The sequence below is a fragment of the Chlamydotis macqueenii genome, chromosome Z (assembly GCF_036417535.1).
Source record: "Chlamydotis macqueenii isolate bChlMac1 chromosome Z, bChlMac1.mat, whole genome shotgun sequence".
Lineage (NCBI taxonomy): Eukaryota > Metazoa > Chordata > Aves > Otidiformes > Otididae > Chlamydotis > Chlamydotis macqueenii.
The window spans coordinates 60,563,555-60,580,452 of record NC_141593.1 but is presented as its reverse complement, the minus strand read 5'-3'; the positions used below and the strand labels follow the sequence as shown (position 1 = coordinate 60,580,452).

Genomic DNA, 16,898 nt, shown 5'->3' with positions numbered 1-16,898 from the left:
TTGCTGTTAAGTAGGACATTTCTTCTGCTTTATTCTACGCATTCCAAACTCAGCAAAAAGGAAAACCAGTTCAGCAAAACATTTTAAAAACCCACAGTGATAACATCACCACTAGTGATACTAAAATGAAACCAAATTGTTCAAACCAAAGCCAGATAGTTAATAAAGAACAGAAATTATTGTAAAATTAGTGGAAGATGTGACTAATATTTCTCAGGTCAAACCCTTACAACTTTTTTTTTAAATTTCATAAATTTAAGAAAGTTTCTTGAGTTTGCATTCCAGTCTTGTCAACTCTGTTTGTTTAAATAGTCTGAGAATCAACACAAAAATCCTGTGACTTAATTCCCTAAGCTACCTCTCACTCCCATTTCATGTTCAACCAACACTATCTTCCTTATGCAAAGGAAGAAGAACAGAGTTTTAAAAAACCAAAATAAAATTCTTGTAGGTTGAGACAGTTAGTATTTCCTGTAAACTACGTATTTTGCAACTGTGCAAGTATAGCAAACATCAGTCTTGTCTTTCCAGAGAACTTCTACATCCAGTGTGATGGAATGAAAAGTACTTGAGGATTAACAGCCTAGGACCACTTGGTTGTCCAACCATGTTGACATATAACTTACTGAAGAACAAATTTCCTACTGGTACATAAACCATTAAGATAGATAGTCTGAAGAAAAAAAAAATCCTCAAATGACTATATGAAATAAAATAATTAAAGATTAACTTTCTTAAATTTAGCATTTTTTGGAAGGACATGTAGTTGACAGCTTTGCTGAGGCTACGGAATTCCACAAAACAAATAATACTTTGCATACCTGGCATTTTGTATTATTGCATCCTTGCAGGAGGAGAATTCTGAAAGCCTTCAATTAGACCTAAGTTCTGCTATATAGGAAAAAAAAAACACACCACCTTCCCACCTTGTCTTAAAAGTGGGATCGTTTACCCGGTGTGCAGCAGGCCTATCTTGCCCACAGAGCAGAGGCAGTTATTTATCTCATTTCTGTGCAGAGATGGGTGCTAGGTGGTCATTCCACGAAGCTGGCACATCTGGTTATGATCACATTACATATTTATACAATTCAGAGTAACAACTCTGCCTTTTGGTCACACCAACTTAACCACAATTGATTAGTTCTTACATCAGTTTAAATATAAAATACTTCTTAAATTTACTCCGCATGCTCAGTGAGTAGGGGTCTTTATCAGAGGAGGGGGCAATTTTAGCACTAGAGGTGTGGTTTTCATGTTAAAATGGGAGAGTTCACTTTGAGTACACTAATTAGTGGGATTTTGCTGTACATTCACAGCCTTTGTCAACGTTCTGCACCTGCAAGGCCATACATCCCCCAAGTTTAATAAACATTTTCGTGCTCTGGGTCCCTCCTTATCTGCTTGGGTTTCTCCAGCAGGTCTGCTCTCCTTGAGCCTGCCTTAGTGTCTCTTTGTTGCGGCTGATTTATGGCATGACCCTGCTTGTTCAGGGCCACATCTGCCCTGTTACTCTTTGCTTATCTTCGTTCTCCCTTTCCCAAGCAGATCCTTGCTGACTTCATGTTCCTTTGACAGTCATCCAGCTTTTGGCACCTTCTGGGGCAGGAGGGTTCTTCTTTATCAGTTGTTTGTCTTCAAGGGCATAGTTGTTAGCAGAGAGTGCATTGTTTATGCAAAGGAACTTGGCTTGCTCAAGCCAAATTTTGTTTCCCAAGATATTCATTGTCCTTGTCTAACAGAAAATTTCATAAGAGCTAATTTGTGTAAATTTCATAAAAATTTCATTAATGTATATTACCCACACCCAACCCCCCCTCCTCCCCCTCAAACCTTGATAGAGGGGAAAAAAAAGGCACACATTCCCTTTCATAAGAAATAGCAACACAGTGCAGGATACTCAGTTCCTACCTGGCGTGTGCCCTGCTCTCTCCCTGCTACAAATGAGTGTCCCAGGTCCCATGCTACAACTGAGTGTCAGTTTCCTCCCGTCTCCCTTACACCAGCCACTACAGGCATCCAATTCTCACATCTTTTCAGGGCTTTTAGCAAAAGGTAGCTCATTTGGTAGCTGTTTTACCAGATCTAATCTGCAGCTGCATGTGTGCCGACTGACCACTCAGCATATTAACTGCAGTTTCATCAGAGCAAACTGCCAACCAGGAAGACAAACACTCATTCTCCTTGCCTTTCCTTGTCCCATCTGGGACACAGAAATTTTCTTCACTGGATGATACATTACCATAGTCTTGTCTTCTAACGTAACGCCTCAGCTTCATGACTTACAGGAACTTACCTTCTTTGAGACCCCTACTCTTCTTATCATGTCAACCAAATAACTCCACAAGCTCAGAAGTTACAAAGCAACAGATGGAGAGAGAATTTGTATTAAGTCTTTGTTTCTTTGCTGCGGGGGGAGGGAGTGCTGGGGGAGGAGAGGGGAAGGTCTTTGAAAAGTGAGGTTATTTCTTCCTAAGAGGTAAAATAACCCCATAAAGGCCAGTAACAGGAAGAAGCTAAATAACCAGTATCCAGTAACAAGACTAGTAGGAATAGTTCAAAGCTGCATCGGGGAGACTCAGACTTGACATGAGGAAGCCTTTCTTTACTGAGAAAGTGGTCAAACGTTGGTCCTGGCTTCCTGGAGAGGTAGGCAGTGCCCCATGGCTGTCAGTGTTTCAGAGGCATTTGGACAATGACCTTAATAATTTAACTTTTGGTCACTCCTGAAGTGGCCAGGCAGTTAGACTAGATGACTGTTGTAGGTGTCTTCCAACGGGAATATTACATTCCCTGCCATGCCATTCCGTTCTGACACAGCTACAGACAGAGAAGGACACAAGGGAGCCACACCATATTTCATGCTCTCAGTACAGCCCATACCAACATCCCAAGTGTATGTGCTGCCCCCAAAGGAAGTTCTGGCTAAAAGGCTCTAGGCAGTTGAGTGTCTTCAGATCTGCTTAATGTCCAGCATCAATGTTCCCATTTGTGGCTGACACAGAAATCATTACAAGGATGGTTATAAGGATTCTGAGCTCACATGTCCATGTCAAATGTTTAATCTTTGTCAAGGTACCCAAAACACAGTATAGGAAAATAGCAAGTATACACTTTCAATTAGCTATGTTAGTACCTTCTGCAGGGACACTATCATGTCCATGTTCCTCACGTACCAGCTGCAGAGTAAATTCCCACTCCGTGATGTCTGTCTGTCTGTCTGTGTTAACATTGCCACCTACAGGAAACCACAGACCACAGTGTCATTTTAGTAACGATACTGCTTAAGCGAATTCTCACAGAAAACTGTAAAAGTGAGACAGGTGAAATAATAAAAATACATCCATTATAACCCATTTTTTCCCCTCAAAAAAGACTTTTATTGATAGCATTGAGACCAACAGTTGCAGTATTTCTGTATTTTTACAGCAGCCTTGTCTCCAATCCCAGTGCCACAACAGCCTCTAACCATCTTCCCTGCCCCAGGGCCTGAGAGGGAGTGAAGGGGAGAGAGGAAAGGTGTTGAGTAAGAGGGAAAGACCTGCAGAAGAACTTGACTTACCATCCTGACCCACTTGTTTTTAACCCTCTAAGGAACGCAGTTTATTAAAAAACCGGAAATACAGAAATGGAAGTCCAGTTTGTAAACTTAAACCTGTCAGGAAAGGTGGAGCTGTGTTTTAAACTTTCTGATGCCAAATTTCAGAATAAATACCGCTCACATCATGTCCTTACTCTAAAGCCAGACAGAAATCAAAAAAAGCAAAACACTGACCCCAGTTAAAGATGGAGGATGTTGTAGTTTTGCCCCACTCGAGGTCAGGCTATGCAGCCTCTCACTCACTGTCCCCACTCTCTGAGGGAATGGAGGAGACAGTATAACAAAAAGGCTCAACGTTTGAGATAAGGACAGGGAGAGATCATTCAAGTTACTGTTATGGACAAAACAAATTTGTCTTGGGGAAAATCACTTCAATTTATTATTAATAAAACCAAAGCAGGATAATGTGGAAGAGAACAAAACAACTTCCCCCCACCCCTCCTCTTCCCAGACTTAACTTCATTTCAATTATCTCCGCCTCCTTCCCCCTCCCCGTGCAGCACAGAGGGAGGAACAGGGAATGGGGGTTATGGTCAGCTCATCACATGTTGTTTTATGCCACTGCTTCCTCCTCGAGGGAAGAGCTCCTCACATTCCTTCCCCGCCCCGGCATGGAGTCCTCCATGGGCTGCAGGTGGATCCCTGCTCCTCCATGGGCCTCCATGGGCTGCAGGGGCACAGCCGGCCTCACCATGGGCTGCACCATGGGCTGCAGGGGAACCTCTGCCGGGAGCAGCATCACTGCTCCCCCTGCTTCTTCACTGACCTTGGCATCTGCAGCCGTTCCTCTCACAAGAAATTCTTCACAACTGGCTCAGGCAGACGCCTCTCAGGTTCTCTTCACATCTCCTCTCCACTTCTTGCAGCCGGGCCCAGTCAGCCACCTGGCAGGAGGCCAGAGGGTGAAGGCTGCAAGGCACACAAGGCTCGCACTTCCCCCTCTCTGCCCCCGCTCCAGCTTCTTCACTTTTTTTTTTTTTTTAAGTTTCCTACCTTCTTAAATAGGTTATCACAGAGGCGTTATCACTGAACATTCCATCACCAATTGGCTCGGCCCTGGCCAGCAGCACGTCCACCCTAGACCCAGACAAAGGGGAACAACTTGTAGCAGTTTCTTACAGAAGCTGCCACTGTAGCCCCCCCTCACTAAACAAAACCAGCACAAGCAGGGAGGGGTTGGGAGAGTCAGACTTCAACTCCCTACTGGTAGTAATCATCTCATTTCCTAGCAGTACACCATTTGCCTAAAGAAGTCAGCTTTACTGAAAATACTGGTAGAGCTTTCTTTGTTAACTGGATTAAATCAGTTTTACATATTTGAGCTCAATATTACTCTTTTCAGAAATCTTTCTCCATCTTTTTTTGGTAAGATCTTTACACTTTAAAATAACTCTACTATTTTTGATCCTTTGATTGGGAAATTTTGGTAAGCAATGCCACTGAGATGGTTTCTCAACATACATATCATAGCACAGAAATATTCTTACCATATTTAATTTCTGGCCACTGTAAACAGATATCCTGTGAAACTTAACCTCCACATTTTTCAGCTGTCCACGGCCTAAAGCTCTGGCTTACAATGCTGAGGCATAACATGATCATGACTTGGCTGGAGTCATTCGCCTCCACTTCACATCATGGAGCCAAGTTACCTTGTACCAATTAATCCTCACACAGGTCTCACTTTAAATAAAGTTTCAGAAAAGTTACTCAGCACTCAGAAAAAGTCAGGAATAACTCGAGCCTCACAATCCATGGACAGTTATGGTATTTTATATCGCAAGTGTATCTTCCACTCTTGCTTGCATACCTTGCTTGGTATTTTTCCCCATGTTGCAACCAACCTGTAGTACTTCCCTAACTTTACAGAGCAGATGTAACTAACAACCTCTGACCATGTCCGGTTGTTTTCTATAACAAAAAAAAAAAAAAAAAAAAAAAAGTCAAACTTTCAGATAGCAGCTGTTCCCACCCCATGGCATTCCATCAACTCACAGAGATACCATTTAAGTAAACTTGCATTTTCAAGGCCAGACACTCCAAAGGTAGCTTGTGCCAACTGTTACAGATCAGCAGAAAAAACCTGAAGACATTTGTATACAACCATGGTCAATTACAGTCTTAGAAAACAGGATTTCTTCTCCTAAGCCATTCTGTTTTAGAGAGCCTAGATACTCCTACTCCCACACTAGTACAGGGCCTGACCTGAGGAACTGCGTCATGGCGGCTTTTCTCTTCTGTGGAACTGCAGTCAGAATGAGAACACATCCTCCTCCTTCGTTAAACAATGCAACACAAGAACCACACTTATAAAGTACCACAGACAGGAAACACAATTGACTTTGAACTCCTCGCGAGTCAGGGACTCTATGCAATTGCAGTATCAGGACCTATTGGCATCAACTTCAAGGGGCACTGGCAACTCACCCTCTGTTTGAAAAAGATGCAGTTGAGTGGAACAAGAAATAAAAGAACATGAGAAAATTCAAACCACAAGTACACTTAAGCAGGGATATCCTCAGAAACTTTACCAAGTTTCATTACTTTAGAATAGTCATTAGATGTCTAGATATGTTTTGAATGATGTCTGTCTTTAAAATTGGAAAAGGTGATGCTATAGGACAGCATATCTAATAGACAAACCCTAAAAGAGAACATAGACACATGAAACATTTATCAAAAATAACCTGATAATGTGCTTCCAGTGGTCACCTGTGAAAGCATTCAGCTAACTTGTTTTCATGTAGTAAAGATTAGAAAATTCATGTAGGATTTTTGTTTTTAAACTCAAAACAGGTACTGCTGCCTCTTTTTCAGTCTCCTTACACTAAACTATCCCTCCTTTAACTTCCACAGTACATTTCTTAATTACTTCAACAGGGCCTTGCTACTGGACAGCTGTTCTGACCAACTCATCTTCTCCAAGTAATTTCCTGTCCCTGTCTGTGGACTACATACAAAAAAAATAAATTAAGTTACCAGATACTGTAAGCCTCAGACATCTCAAACAAATAGTATTTGCCAGGGAGAAAATAAAGCTACATTTCCTAAGTGCTCAAACAACAACCCAGAATAGGACAATATAGTATCTTGTACCATACAAGACACAAAGGAGCTCTTTCTTTTCAAATTATTGTAAAACTCTACAATATTGTCCTTACAACATATGACACCGACTTCTTTACAACAGGCTGTGGTGGAAAAATTAACACTTTTAAAACCCAGTAATTTTATAGAATACTTTTTTTTTCCAAAATTAACACATCACCTTTATTAGTACACTTGACAGTTGTGAAAGATACTAGCAAAGGAAGTTGACAGAGCCATAACTTTACATTTTTCTGTAAGTGATGAAGACTCTCTAGAATTAAAGACAATCACTTCACTAACAAAGATAAATGGTTTACTAAAGCAACCAGTTTTCACATATCTAGTCTGCATAAGAATACTTACTTATTTATTAAAAGCTGCATATTTATTCTGGAAATAGTAATTCTCCCACCCACCCCATTTGCCTATGTTCTTCCACTTTTAAAAGTGGATGCTAGCTTCAGACTTGCAGGTTGTGTGTGAAGATAGATTTATTGTTACACAGACACAAGGCAGCTACATGCATTCCAGTTCCCAGAGAAGCAGGCAGTTCTATTCCGTTTCACCTGTTCATTTCTTGCTTGTATCTTTCACTTCAAAGTTGCAGCAAGTCATGTGTCCATCCATATTTGTCCCAAGTACAATTATGTGTGGTAACAATTATTCCAGATGTGAGCTCATTTCTTTTTCTTCCCTTTACCTTTCTTGCCTCCCTCTCCTTGCTGAAGATTTTGATCGCTACCTCCCATCTTTTGGGTTCTTGTTTTCAGTTTGGGAATAGTTTCTGCAGCATACAACATCACTGATTTACCTGAAAATACAGAGAGAGATGAATGCATGCCTACTATGTTAAGAATATTTGCATAATAAGTTAGAAACTTCAATCCCACTTTAGATTTTCAACTAGACATAAAGCTTAGGCATTCTGCTTCCTTTCTCTGTGAAAAACTCTTACCAACTTTGTTTTTTATTTTGTTTTTAAAAAGTGCAGGACAGAAATGTCATAACATACTGGAACCAGCACATAACCTGACAATCTCTGAAGGATCTACATCCTTCCTGTTCCTCTTTACCTTCACCTTTTAATGGCCTAAAATACCTGGGAAGAATGACGAGGCAAAAGCTACAAGCATTTTTAAAAAGGCACCACTGTCTTCCAGCAGGAATACGGTTTCCAATCATCTCCTTCTGACCAACAGCACTCTTACGCTGCTCTAGGTTCAGTATTCTTCTTGCTCTTTCCTTAAGATACGTACTTCTTCAGACATATATTTGCTTCCTTTTTACACACTGATTACTCATTGGGAAAATGCAAAAGACTAAATTACTTGTCATGCAAAAGGAACTATTCTTAATTAGCTAAAGGGAGCTGATACATTGTTAATTTATCAAAATGGCCAGCAGAACACTCAAGGCTGTATTGTATTTTATCAGTTTGGCACCCATACTGATATCTAGCTGATGTATGTGACCTACGAAAAAGGTGTAATTTAGCCATTTTCTAACAAAACTTCTGTTTTGACTGTCAACAAAAGGCAAAACCAAATGACTGCTTTGTTCAACACACCAATCACACAACATTCTTCACAACCCTCTCTAATCCAAGTGCTGAAGAAATAGTAGAATCAGAGAAAAGCATTTTACAAACTCCACTCAATGCTCACACATCAACTTGATTTGGTTCATTTATATACGCAAACAGACTTAACCTGAAGTTGTAAAATGTGTAATAGTAAAACCAATAGTAAACAAGCCCGTAACATAACAAAATAAACGAAGTATTTCTGTTTTAGTAACAGATAGAGTGCCTAACTCAGGCACTCTACTTACGTGTTGGAAACTGAGGTAAACATGGGTTGCCATCATCTTGTTTGAGCTGGATTCGTACTCTCCCTCTGTACTGCACATCTCTGTTCCACTCTCTAGGATACATCTTATTTTTCTGTTATATAAAAGGAGAAACTTATGGTAAGCACTGGAATAATTTTCTGGAAAATTTGTCAGGCAATCGATCTAAGTCATAGCAGCTTGCAATTCTACTGAACAGATGCAAACCGTAACTGTAGCTCTCCAACAGCCGCTGCAGTAGTACCCAAAGCTGTAACGCAGCTTTTTCAGAAGCATTGCTGCAACCAACTACGGGTACTGAACAATTTAGCAAGTCACCTGCTACAGGGACTGTTCTACTTTCTCACCAGTCTGGACCCCAGCAACACAGGTTTTTGTTTCACCTCCACAGCCACAAATCCTTCTGGACCCCTAGAGACAGCGGGTCACAGTCTGAGGCCCACTGCTTTTGGATACTGAAAGCCTTCATTTTTGTTAAAATGTTGTCAAGTTTCTTACTGGTACTGGCTATTTCACAGCCTGGTGTGCACTATATATTCAAATATATTTGACTTCTTCTGAAAAGCAAAGTGATATTGTACTCATTTTTGGATACCTGTCACGCTCTTGGATGAGGACATAAATTCTTTAGTAAAGAACTGCCAGAAAATTCAACAGTATTTTAAAACAATAATTACTTTGGAAAATTAATTGCGAAGTTACTTCTCTAGAAACCCAGACTCATTCCCTAATAAAAAAGTAACCAACTTAAACTATTTAAAGAATAAGCAGGTATTGCAATTAAAAATCAATATTCTCTGGCTAAAATATAACCCCGAAGGACCCTGAAGATTTTAACCACCAGAATCCCATTCCTACAGGACAGTGATTCTAAGACCTTTCATCAAAAAGATGCTTTTTTAAAAGTTTAGTTTGTAGAGCTGCAGCTTGCAAAAATTAGCTTTTATTCTGACACACTTTTAAGCATCTAGGATAGTCTTCTCAGGAGCACAGTTAAGTAAAAATAATATTTTAATAAGCTTAAAAAGTGGCATTATCTCAGACATCTGTGTTATTCCTGCCTTGCACACAGTTTTCCAACATTTACTTCATCATTTTGGTCAGTTATTACTCAAAGCAAGGACATATCTTGGCTGATAATAAAAACTTCTCAATTGTAATTTATCTTGTCTGTAAGAAAAGATACAAAGAAAGAAGAACAGAGACGCATATCAAGTTTTGGGGTGGTTTTTTTGTGGTTTTCGTTTTGATTTTTTTTTTTTAATTACCTCTAACAGCACGTTGAATCCAACTGCTGCACATACATCTTGAATTTCCGTAGATGTGGGATTTTCAACAGCCTGTTGAAACAATGTGTTACAGTTAATTATTTTTCAATGATGAACTACCTATACAGCAACAGTTAGCAGTTTCCCACCCTATACTCTGTAACTAGAAAAAGCAGATGGAGAAAGACAAGGTACTTCAAGTAATGCCAAATTTACTGTAGAAGTAATCTGTGAGAACTCCCACAGTCTAGAAAAAAATTAAAAAGAGATAAAACTTCAGTAAAACAGGAAACAGACAAGACAGAATTAATTAGGATGGGAATAAGTAAAATAATTGCTTAGAGAAAGTAATTGAAATTAAATAACATTTATTATATTTGCAAAAAAAAAACCCCAAAACCATGAATCAGCAACAGCAAACTTATAGCAAGGACTGAAGGAGAAAAGAACAGAAACTTTGCAGACACAGGGCAGCAGATTCCTCCCATAGATAGATCTTGAGATTTTATTTTTAACTATTATCAGAAAAAAACCCCAACCATAAGTGGTGAGAAAAGCCCTTTATATTCCCAGCACTACTTGTTAAAATATCAATGAGTGAGATGATTAAAAACTATTTTTGGGAGATTAAAAGCAACAACTACCAAGTCTATGTGCCACAGGCATTGTAAGTTCTATCTTTGACAGCAGCAAAGAGGACAGAATACAGATAGATATAGCCAGTCACTAAGCAAGCAATCTTTAGCTAGATATTCTTTTCTGCATTGCTTTCAAATCTGGCAAACTACTTATGTAGGTTGAATGCACAGAGTTTCTCATTACTTCACCTCCTTGCCAAAGGTGCTGCTCACATGAAAGCAGACACTTGCACCCAGTGCTCTTCTACCAAATTCACACGTTGACACTAGGTTATCTTCCAATACACTGTACTTTCCAGTTATAGAGCTACTTGCCACGGGGGACAGGAAAGACCAACACCTTTGAGATTTATTTTCCAACTCTCTACACACTACTGCACAGCAAAACAAAACATCATATTTCCCTGCCACCCACAAAAATTACTTTGTCTATAGGTATCCTTCTTCCTTCTGCTATTGTCTTCTTGTTATTCAAATATGCTGGATAAATGCAGATGAATCTAAAAAGACAAAACAGTGAGTTTAAGAAAGCAGTATCAACTCCTGAATTGTTTATGCAATATTTTCCTAGTAAAACAAAAATAAATTTAATGGCTACAGCACAAAAGTTCCCAGTGCAGCTAAGAACAAGCATTTATTTTCCATAGACCAACTAGTAAGATGTTGCAAAACCCCACTTTGAGTTATCCAGGACATTGCATGATCATTTGGCTGAATCCTTGCATGACACCACATTTTGCTGCACAGTACGAAGCACGGTGCTAGTGGTCCTATCTATCTTGAGGAAAAAAAAAGAAGGTTGAAAGAGAATGTTTTGATCTATTTCTTAAACCCCTGAAACCTAAAAACAAACATACACATTTCCCTGAAAAGAATTAAAGAAGGTTTGCTGAAAAGGTTGCAGTACTCTAATTGCTGACTAAGTTCTTGACAGAACTTAGCACGGATTTTTTTTTTTCCCTGTTCACAGACAGAACAACCCAGTTTTGGGTTAGTCATAAAGCCTCTGAAAGACTATGCTCAGAAACTTGCTTAAGATTTTTCATTACATTTAAACCTGTCAAGCACATACAGGGGACAAAAGCAACAGAACCTCAATTATACTTATTAGACAATTTAAAAACTCAACTAGCTGAGGCCTACAAGGAGAGGCTGAAAAATGCCTACATTTCAATTATGAGCGTGACAGCATAACAAAAGAGAGAAGAAGAAAGTGAGCAAGTAATCTGGAGCAGACTAATGTTCAGTTAGTCAGAGACTGACAAGGATCACTGATCCTTACTGGCTCCGAGGAAACATTTCTTGCTGCCTCCAAAACTAGCCTCAGTCATCACAACTCCTATTGCTCTCCTCCCCCTAAACACCTTTTCACTGGTATTTTTTTCCCTATTAGCTACAGCTCTCTCTACCAGCCAACTAGTATTTTTGCATGAGTGGCAGAATTCCGCATGGGAAATTTTCAGTCTCGTTACTGACGTTCACAATCATGGAGGCACCACACTGACCGCCACCACCACCTCCTGCTCGGTTTACCTTTCCCGAGCTCCAAATGACAACGCGATACACTAAAAAAATGACAGGGTGGTACAGCACCAAGCACTCCAGAATCAGAAACTGCCAAATATTAGCCTTCCCGCTTCAACACGCGCAGCCGAACAACCTTCCCAGGCACAAGGCAACGCCGCCGCTGCCGCCAGCCACGGGGGCAGGCGACGCTGCCCGTCCCCCGGCCTCGCTGCACCGCACCCCGGACTGCTGCCGCCGGGAACCCACCCCAACCCACCGCTACCAAGGCTGGTGGGGTGAAAGCCGGCACGCCGCCTGCACCACATTCGGCCTGCCGCCACGCTAACGTCACGTGTCCCGGTAGGATCACCGCGCACTCGCTCGGACGGGTGATCACAGCCGCGGGTCGGGCCTGGCCCGCTGCCTCCCTTCGCCCCCGGGCCCGCTGTACCGCTCTGGCAGCCGCCCTCTCTCTCCAGCCCTAACGCTCCCCGGGGCTCCGGGCCGGCTCCTCCGACACGGGGCGGGCAGAGGACCGATCGCAGAAAGCACGGCCCATCTTACCTCTCCTTATCGGCCGGAGACGCGGCGGCAGCGGCCATAGCGACGCCAGCACCCCCACCACCGCCCAAACCGCGCCTGCCTCACCCCTCGTCCCCTTCGCCAGGAAATCCCGCCCCCGCCCTGCAGGGCCCGGGATTTCATTGGGCGGTGGTGCTGTCTCTAAAGCCCGCCACCCTGTAAGGAGGCGCGACGTACACGCCACCGGGCCGCGCGCAGCCTCCGCCGCGCATGTGCTTTTGCGGCGAGAGGGCGGGGAGCGGTGTGCAGTGCCGGGCGGGGGCGGCCCGGCGGCTGCCGCCGTGCCTGTGGGGCGGGCAGACTTCCTGGTTGTGGGAGAGCGCAGCCGTGATAATACCTGCCCTGAGTGGAGGACAGGCGGTAATAAAAGATGAGGCCGGAGGGTGCCTCCAAGTCTCGCTGGAGGCCAGTAACTAGCAGTGCGAGCCAGGGGTCAGTACTGGGTCCAGTCCTGTTTAACATCATGGTTAACGATGGGGGTGGTGGGCAGAGTGCACCCTCAGCAGACTGGGAGGAGGAGCTGATACTGCACAGGGTCGTGCTGCCTTCCAGAGGGACCTGGCCAGGCTGGAGAAATGAGCCATCAGGAACCTCATGAAGGGAAAACACAAAGTCCAGCAGCTAGGGAGGAACAACCCCAGGCACCGGTACATGCTGAGGGCCACCCAGCTGGAAGACAGGTTGGCAGCAAAGGCCCCGATGGTCCTGGTAGACACCAAGTTGAACATGAGCCAGCAACATGTCCTTGACTCAAAGAAGGCTGATGGTATTCTGGGCTGCGCTACACAAAGTACTGCCAGCAGGTCGAGGGAGGTGATCCGTCTCTACTGAGTGCTGGTGAGGCAACCTCTGGAATACTGTGTCCAGTGCTGAGCTCCCCAGTACAAGACAGACATAGACGTACTGGAGAGAGTCCAGCCAAGGCTTTCCTGTGAGGAAAGGCTGAGAGAACTGGGACTGTTCAGCCTGGAGGAGAGAAGGCTCAGAGGGATCTCATCAATGTACACAAACACCTGAAGGGAGGTTGAGAAAAGGACAGAGCCAGGCTCTTTTCAGTGGTGCCCAGTGACAGAATGAGAGGCAGTGGGCACAGACTGAAACACGGGAGCTTCCCTCTGAACATCTGGAAACACTTATTCACTGTCAGGATGACCAAGCACTGGCACATATTGCCCAGAGAGGTAGTGGAGTCTCTGTCCTCGGAGATAGTCAAAAGCCATGTGGATGTGGCCATGGGCACACAGCTCTAGGTGACCCTGCTTGAGCGGGGCGGAGGTTGAACAGATGTCACCCAGAGGTCCCTGCCAGCCTCAACCATTTGCTCACTCTGTGAATTCCTGCACTGTTACATTCACCAGTTAAAAGTTCATGCAGCAGCTATGGACTAGGGCAAAGAAGTGAAGGTATTTATTCAATGCTTATCCATGTTCTTACTTTTTTTTTTTTCTGCTCCATCAAAGCATCTAGCTCCCTGCAGGGACTTACCAAAGAGGAGAGTGCCAAGACATAGTGCAACACGGGTGTTCCCAGGGAAGGACTGCAAGTACAGTTCATGAAAACTAGGAAGAGTTAAAGAGTTCTGGAGAAGCTTCAGAAAGAATTGGGATGGCATTTGGCACCCATTAATGAGTTATTTGGACTATTCAGTCTTTCGAACGATGGGCAGGTTTTTTTTTATCTTTTGCATTTAATTATGTCAGAAGTGAATAGACTGTACAAAGTACTACAGAAAATAAACATGGACAGTACAACTGTGTGCCTTCAACAGTAGCAGCTTTTGAAAATGTGACTGCAGCTGTCTGGTAGCAAGGCAGTGATTTGGCAGCTCCTCACAAACATGACTCAACAAGCTCCTCAGCTAAAAAAAAAGGTTATGTAAACAAGGTGTGTCAAGTTACAAAGGAAGCTTTTGATGCAATAGTTGTCTAGTGCTAGAAACAGATTTTTGGCGGGCAATCTCCCGATTACCATCAAGCTGGCTAAGATGGAGTTAAGTGGTAATTATCCCTTTAAGAGGTAATCTAGTACAAGTAATTACTTAGGCATCTTTTGTTGCTTACCAACAAAATGCTCTTGTTTTGTTAACGCTATCTTGATAATAGATTTTTTATGTTGTTTTTTCTTTGCACAGTGTTTTTCTTTTAAATCTCCGTTGCATACACACACTCACATGTATTATTTTCCATTGAGATCCCCACCACCTAAAAAGTGTTAGAGCTGCCATTACCTTGGAAGTTGTCCTGTTGTTCAGGTTTTCAGTGCGTAATCTGCACATCAGCCACAGTGGCAGAAGCTTGTTCTGTCCACTGCTGTCACCTGCATTCAGCAAGACAGAGGTAAGTTGTAGGGCAGGAAAGGAGAGAGGTCACAGCTCAGCAGCCTTTGCATGCCCTCTGCATGGCCATCGGATGCCACACTGCGGGGGGTTGTGCTTCCCAAACACCGGGTTGTGGTCCCTGTCCCTCTGACTGGGGAGAAGGTGGTCCTACAGCTAAAAAAAAGGCTTCAACAACTGTTTACACCATTTAATCCTCCATGACCATAGATACAATGTGAACTGTGGACAGACTGGGTTTCATTACATTCATTGTCTGTGTGCAGGCATGCAGTGTGCAGGGCATAGTTATGATCTGACCACTGCATAAAACATGTTCATCACTAAACCACGTTACAATTCAAGCTTGTTGCTGTTTGGTTTTGTCAAATAATATGCATAGCCCTTTCCTTCGGGGACACATAGGCTTGAAACCACCAGAAGGGTATAAAAATAAATCTCCCTCTGAAGGACAGTACTCTAGCAGAGTTTAAATTGAAGGACAATCTAATGCTCTTAGGAAAAACATGCTAAGAAATATTTACTTGGTATTACCACAGCTATATATACAATTAAATAAAAAAATAGTCTAAAACATAATGAACAACTATTAAAATTTACTTCTTCACACTGTTCCCCCCCCACCCCCTACCCCCTTAGACTTCTGCAATGTTTTTAGTTTCTCAGTTACTTTGTAAAGCAATTTCTGGTCGATAATGGGCTACCACTGGACATCACCTTAAGAAATTCTGCTCTAACATTATATTAAAGAAGGCATTGAACACAGCTGCAGTGTGTGAGTAGCACAGTACTATCATTGCATATTAAGATTGTGCTCAGTCAGTCCATTTGATTCAGGACACTGAGGAAGATTTTGTGTATTTGTTTAATCTTGTTATATTTGGCAATTGCATGTTATTTTTTTTCCTTTGAGTTCATACAGCTTTTTAATACCAGCATACTAGATTAATGGCTTCTCTTTTAAAACAATTTTTAAACTTACTCTAACAGAACAAAGTTACCTAGCCTGTATCAGGATATGTGGCGATGACAAAATTATTTTCTGCATCTTTTTCAGATGAAAACATAATTTAAAAATTGTTGGAACTGGGGTTACAGGTTTGATCATATGGCACATATGACTGACCACAGCAGGGGAAGCATGTCTTCTTTTCTGCAGATGCTGTTACTACATACCAGTGTACTTTCTGGGTGCTAGAATTCACAATATCTTGAAACTAGCATGAAACTAAAATGAAGCACTTAGGTACAGACATGTCAATTTAATCCCTATCATCACTGTAGAGTGACTTCATTAAGTATATGGCATCTAGTCACTGCATTTGTTCTAGTGCCATAAGAAATACATTTCAAACTTGAATTCTGCATATTTCTAGCCTGGGGAATTCAGACACAGAAGTAGGTCACAAAGCACATGAGCTCAGGCACGTTGTAGCTGCATGCGCTTCCTAAGTATCTGCTGTCCCTGACCTCAGAAATTGAATGTTGAAGCAATCAAAACCTGACAGTTTTAAAACACTTTAAAGCAGTATGAAGAGAAGGTGTAATTGCTGGTGAGGACAGCACTCGTATATGTCTGCAGCAAAATTTCAAGATTGCAAGTAACACCTTTGGTTAGTAGCAGGGATTCTGGTCTTTGAAAGCTGGGTGTAACTTGGTGAGGTTATTCCATTTGCTGTAACTGCAGTGGAAGGGGAGGTGGCAGGGACTCAGCAATCCCTCACTGCGTACACAGTCAGCAGCAAGTCAGGTGTCCTTAGTCAGACTCTATTTTTAGTGTTAAGGGTGATTTCTGGAAAGGCACTACCTCATGCCTGTCCTACAGAAACAACAGCTATGCAACTTTCCTCACTAATGAGCAGAAGTATCACTTTTATTCATTTCAATGGTAGAGGCCTATAAACAATCTCGATAGCCATCCCCAAGATGTCCATGCCTGTTTAAGGCACAGAGGATGTTCTAAAGCCACTTTAGGCTGACTTGTTTTAATCTGTGCACCAGAAGAGCAGCTGACAGTCACAAAGTGGCCTTGA

General features: G+C 42.3%; 1 protein-coding gene and 1 long non-coding RNA gene across 2 annotated transcripts; both read right to left on the bottom strand.

Annotated features, from left to right (window-relative positions):
- Positions 1–3,028: 3,028 nt before the first annotated feature.
- Positions 3,029–4,367, bottom strand: LOC147596369 (uncharacterized). The gene is made up of 2 exons (XR_015261497.1): positions 3,773–4,367; positions 3,029–3,235 (listed from the first exon to the last, which is right to left on the bottom strand). It is a non-coding gene; the product is annotated as an uncharacterized LOC147596369 (long non-coding RNA).
- A 2,472-nt stretch (positions 4,368–6,839) lies between these two features.
- On the bottom strand, positions 6,840–12,595 carry SRP19 (signal recognition particle 19). The gene is made up of 5 exons (XM_086770990.1): positions 12,513–12,595; positions 10,867–10,942; positions 9,805–9,876; positions 8,519–8,630; positions 6,840–7,499 (listed from the first exon to the last, which is right to left on the bottom strand). Exons 1-5 carry the CDS (start codon positions 12,548–12,550, stop codon positions 7,366–7,368), a joined length of 432 nt encoding a protein of 143 aa, XP_086627116.1. The 5' UTR covers positions 12,551–12,595; the 3' UTR covers positions 6,840–7,365.
- Positions 12,596–16,898: the final 4,303 nt, after the last annotated feature.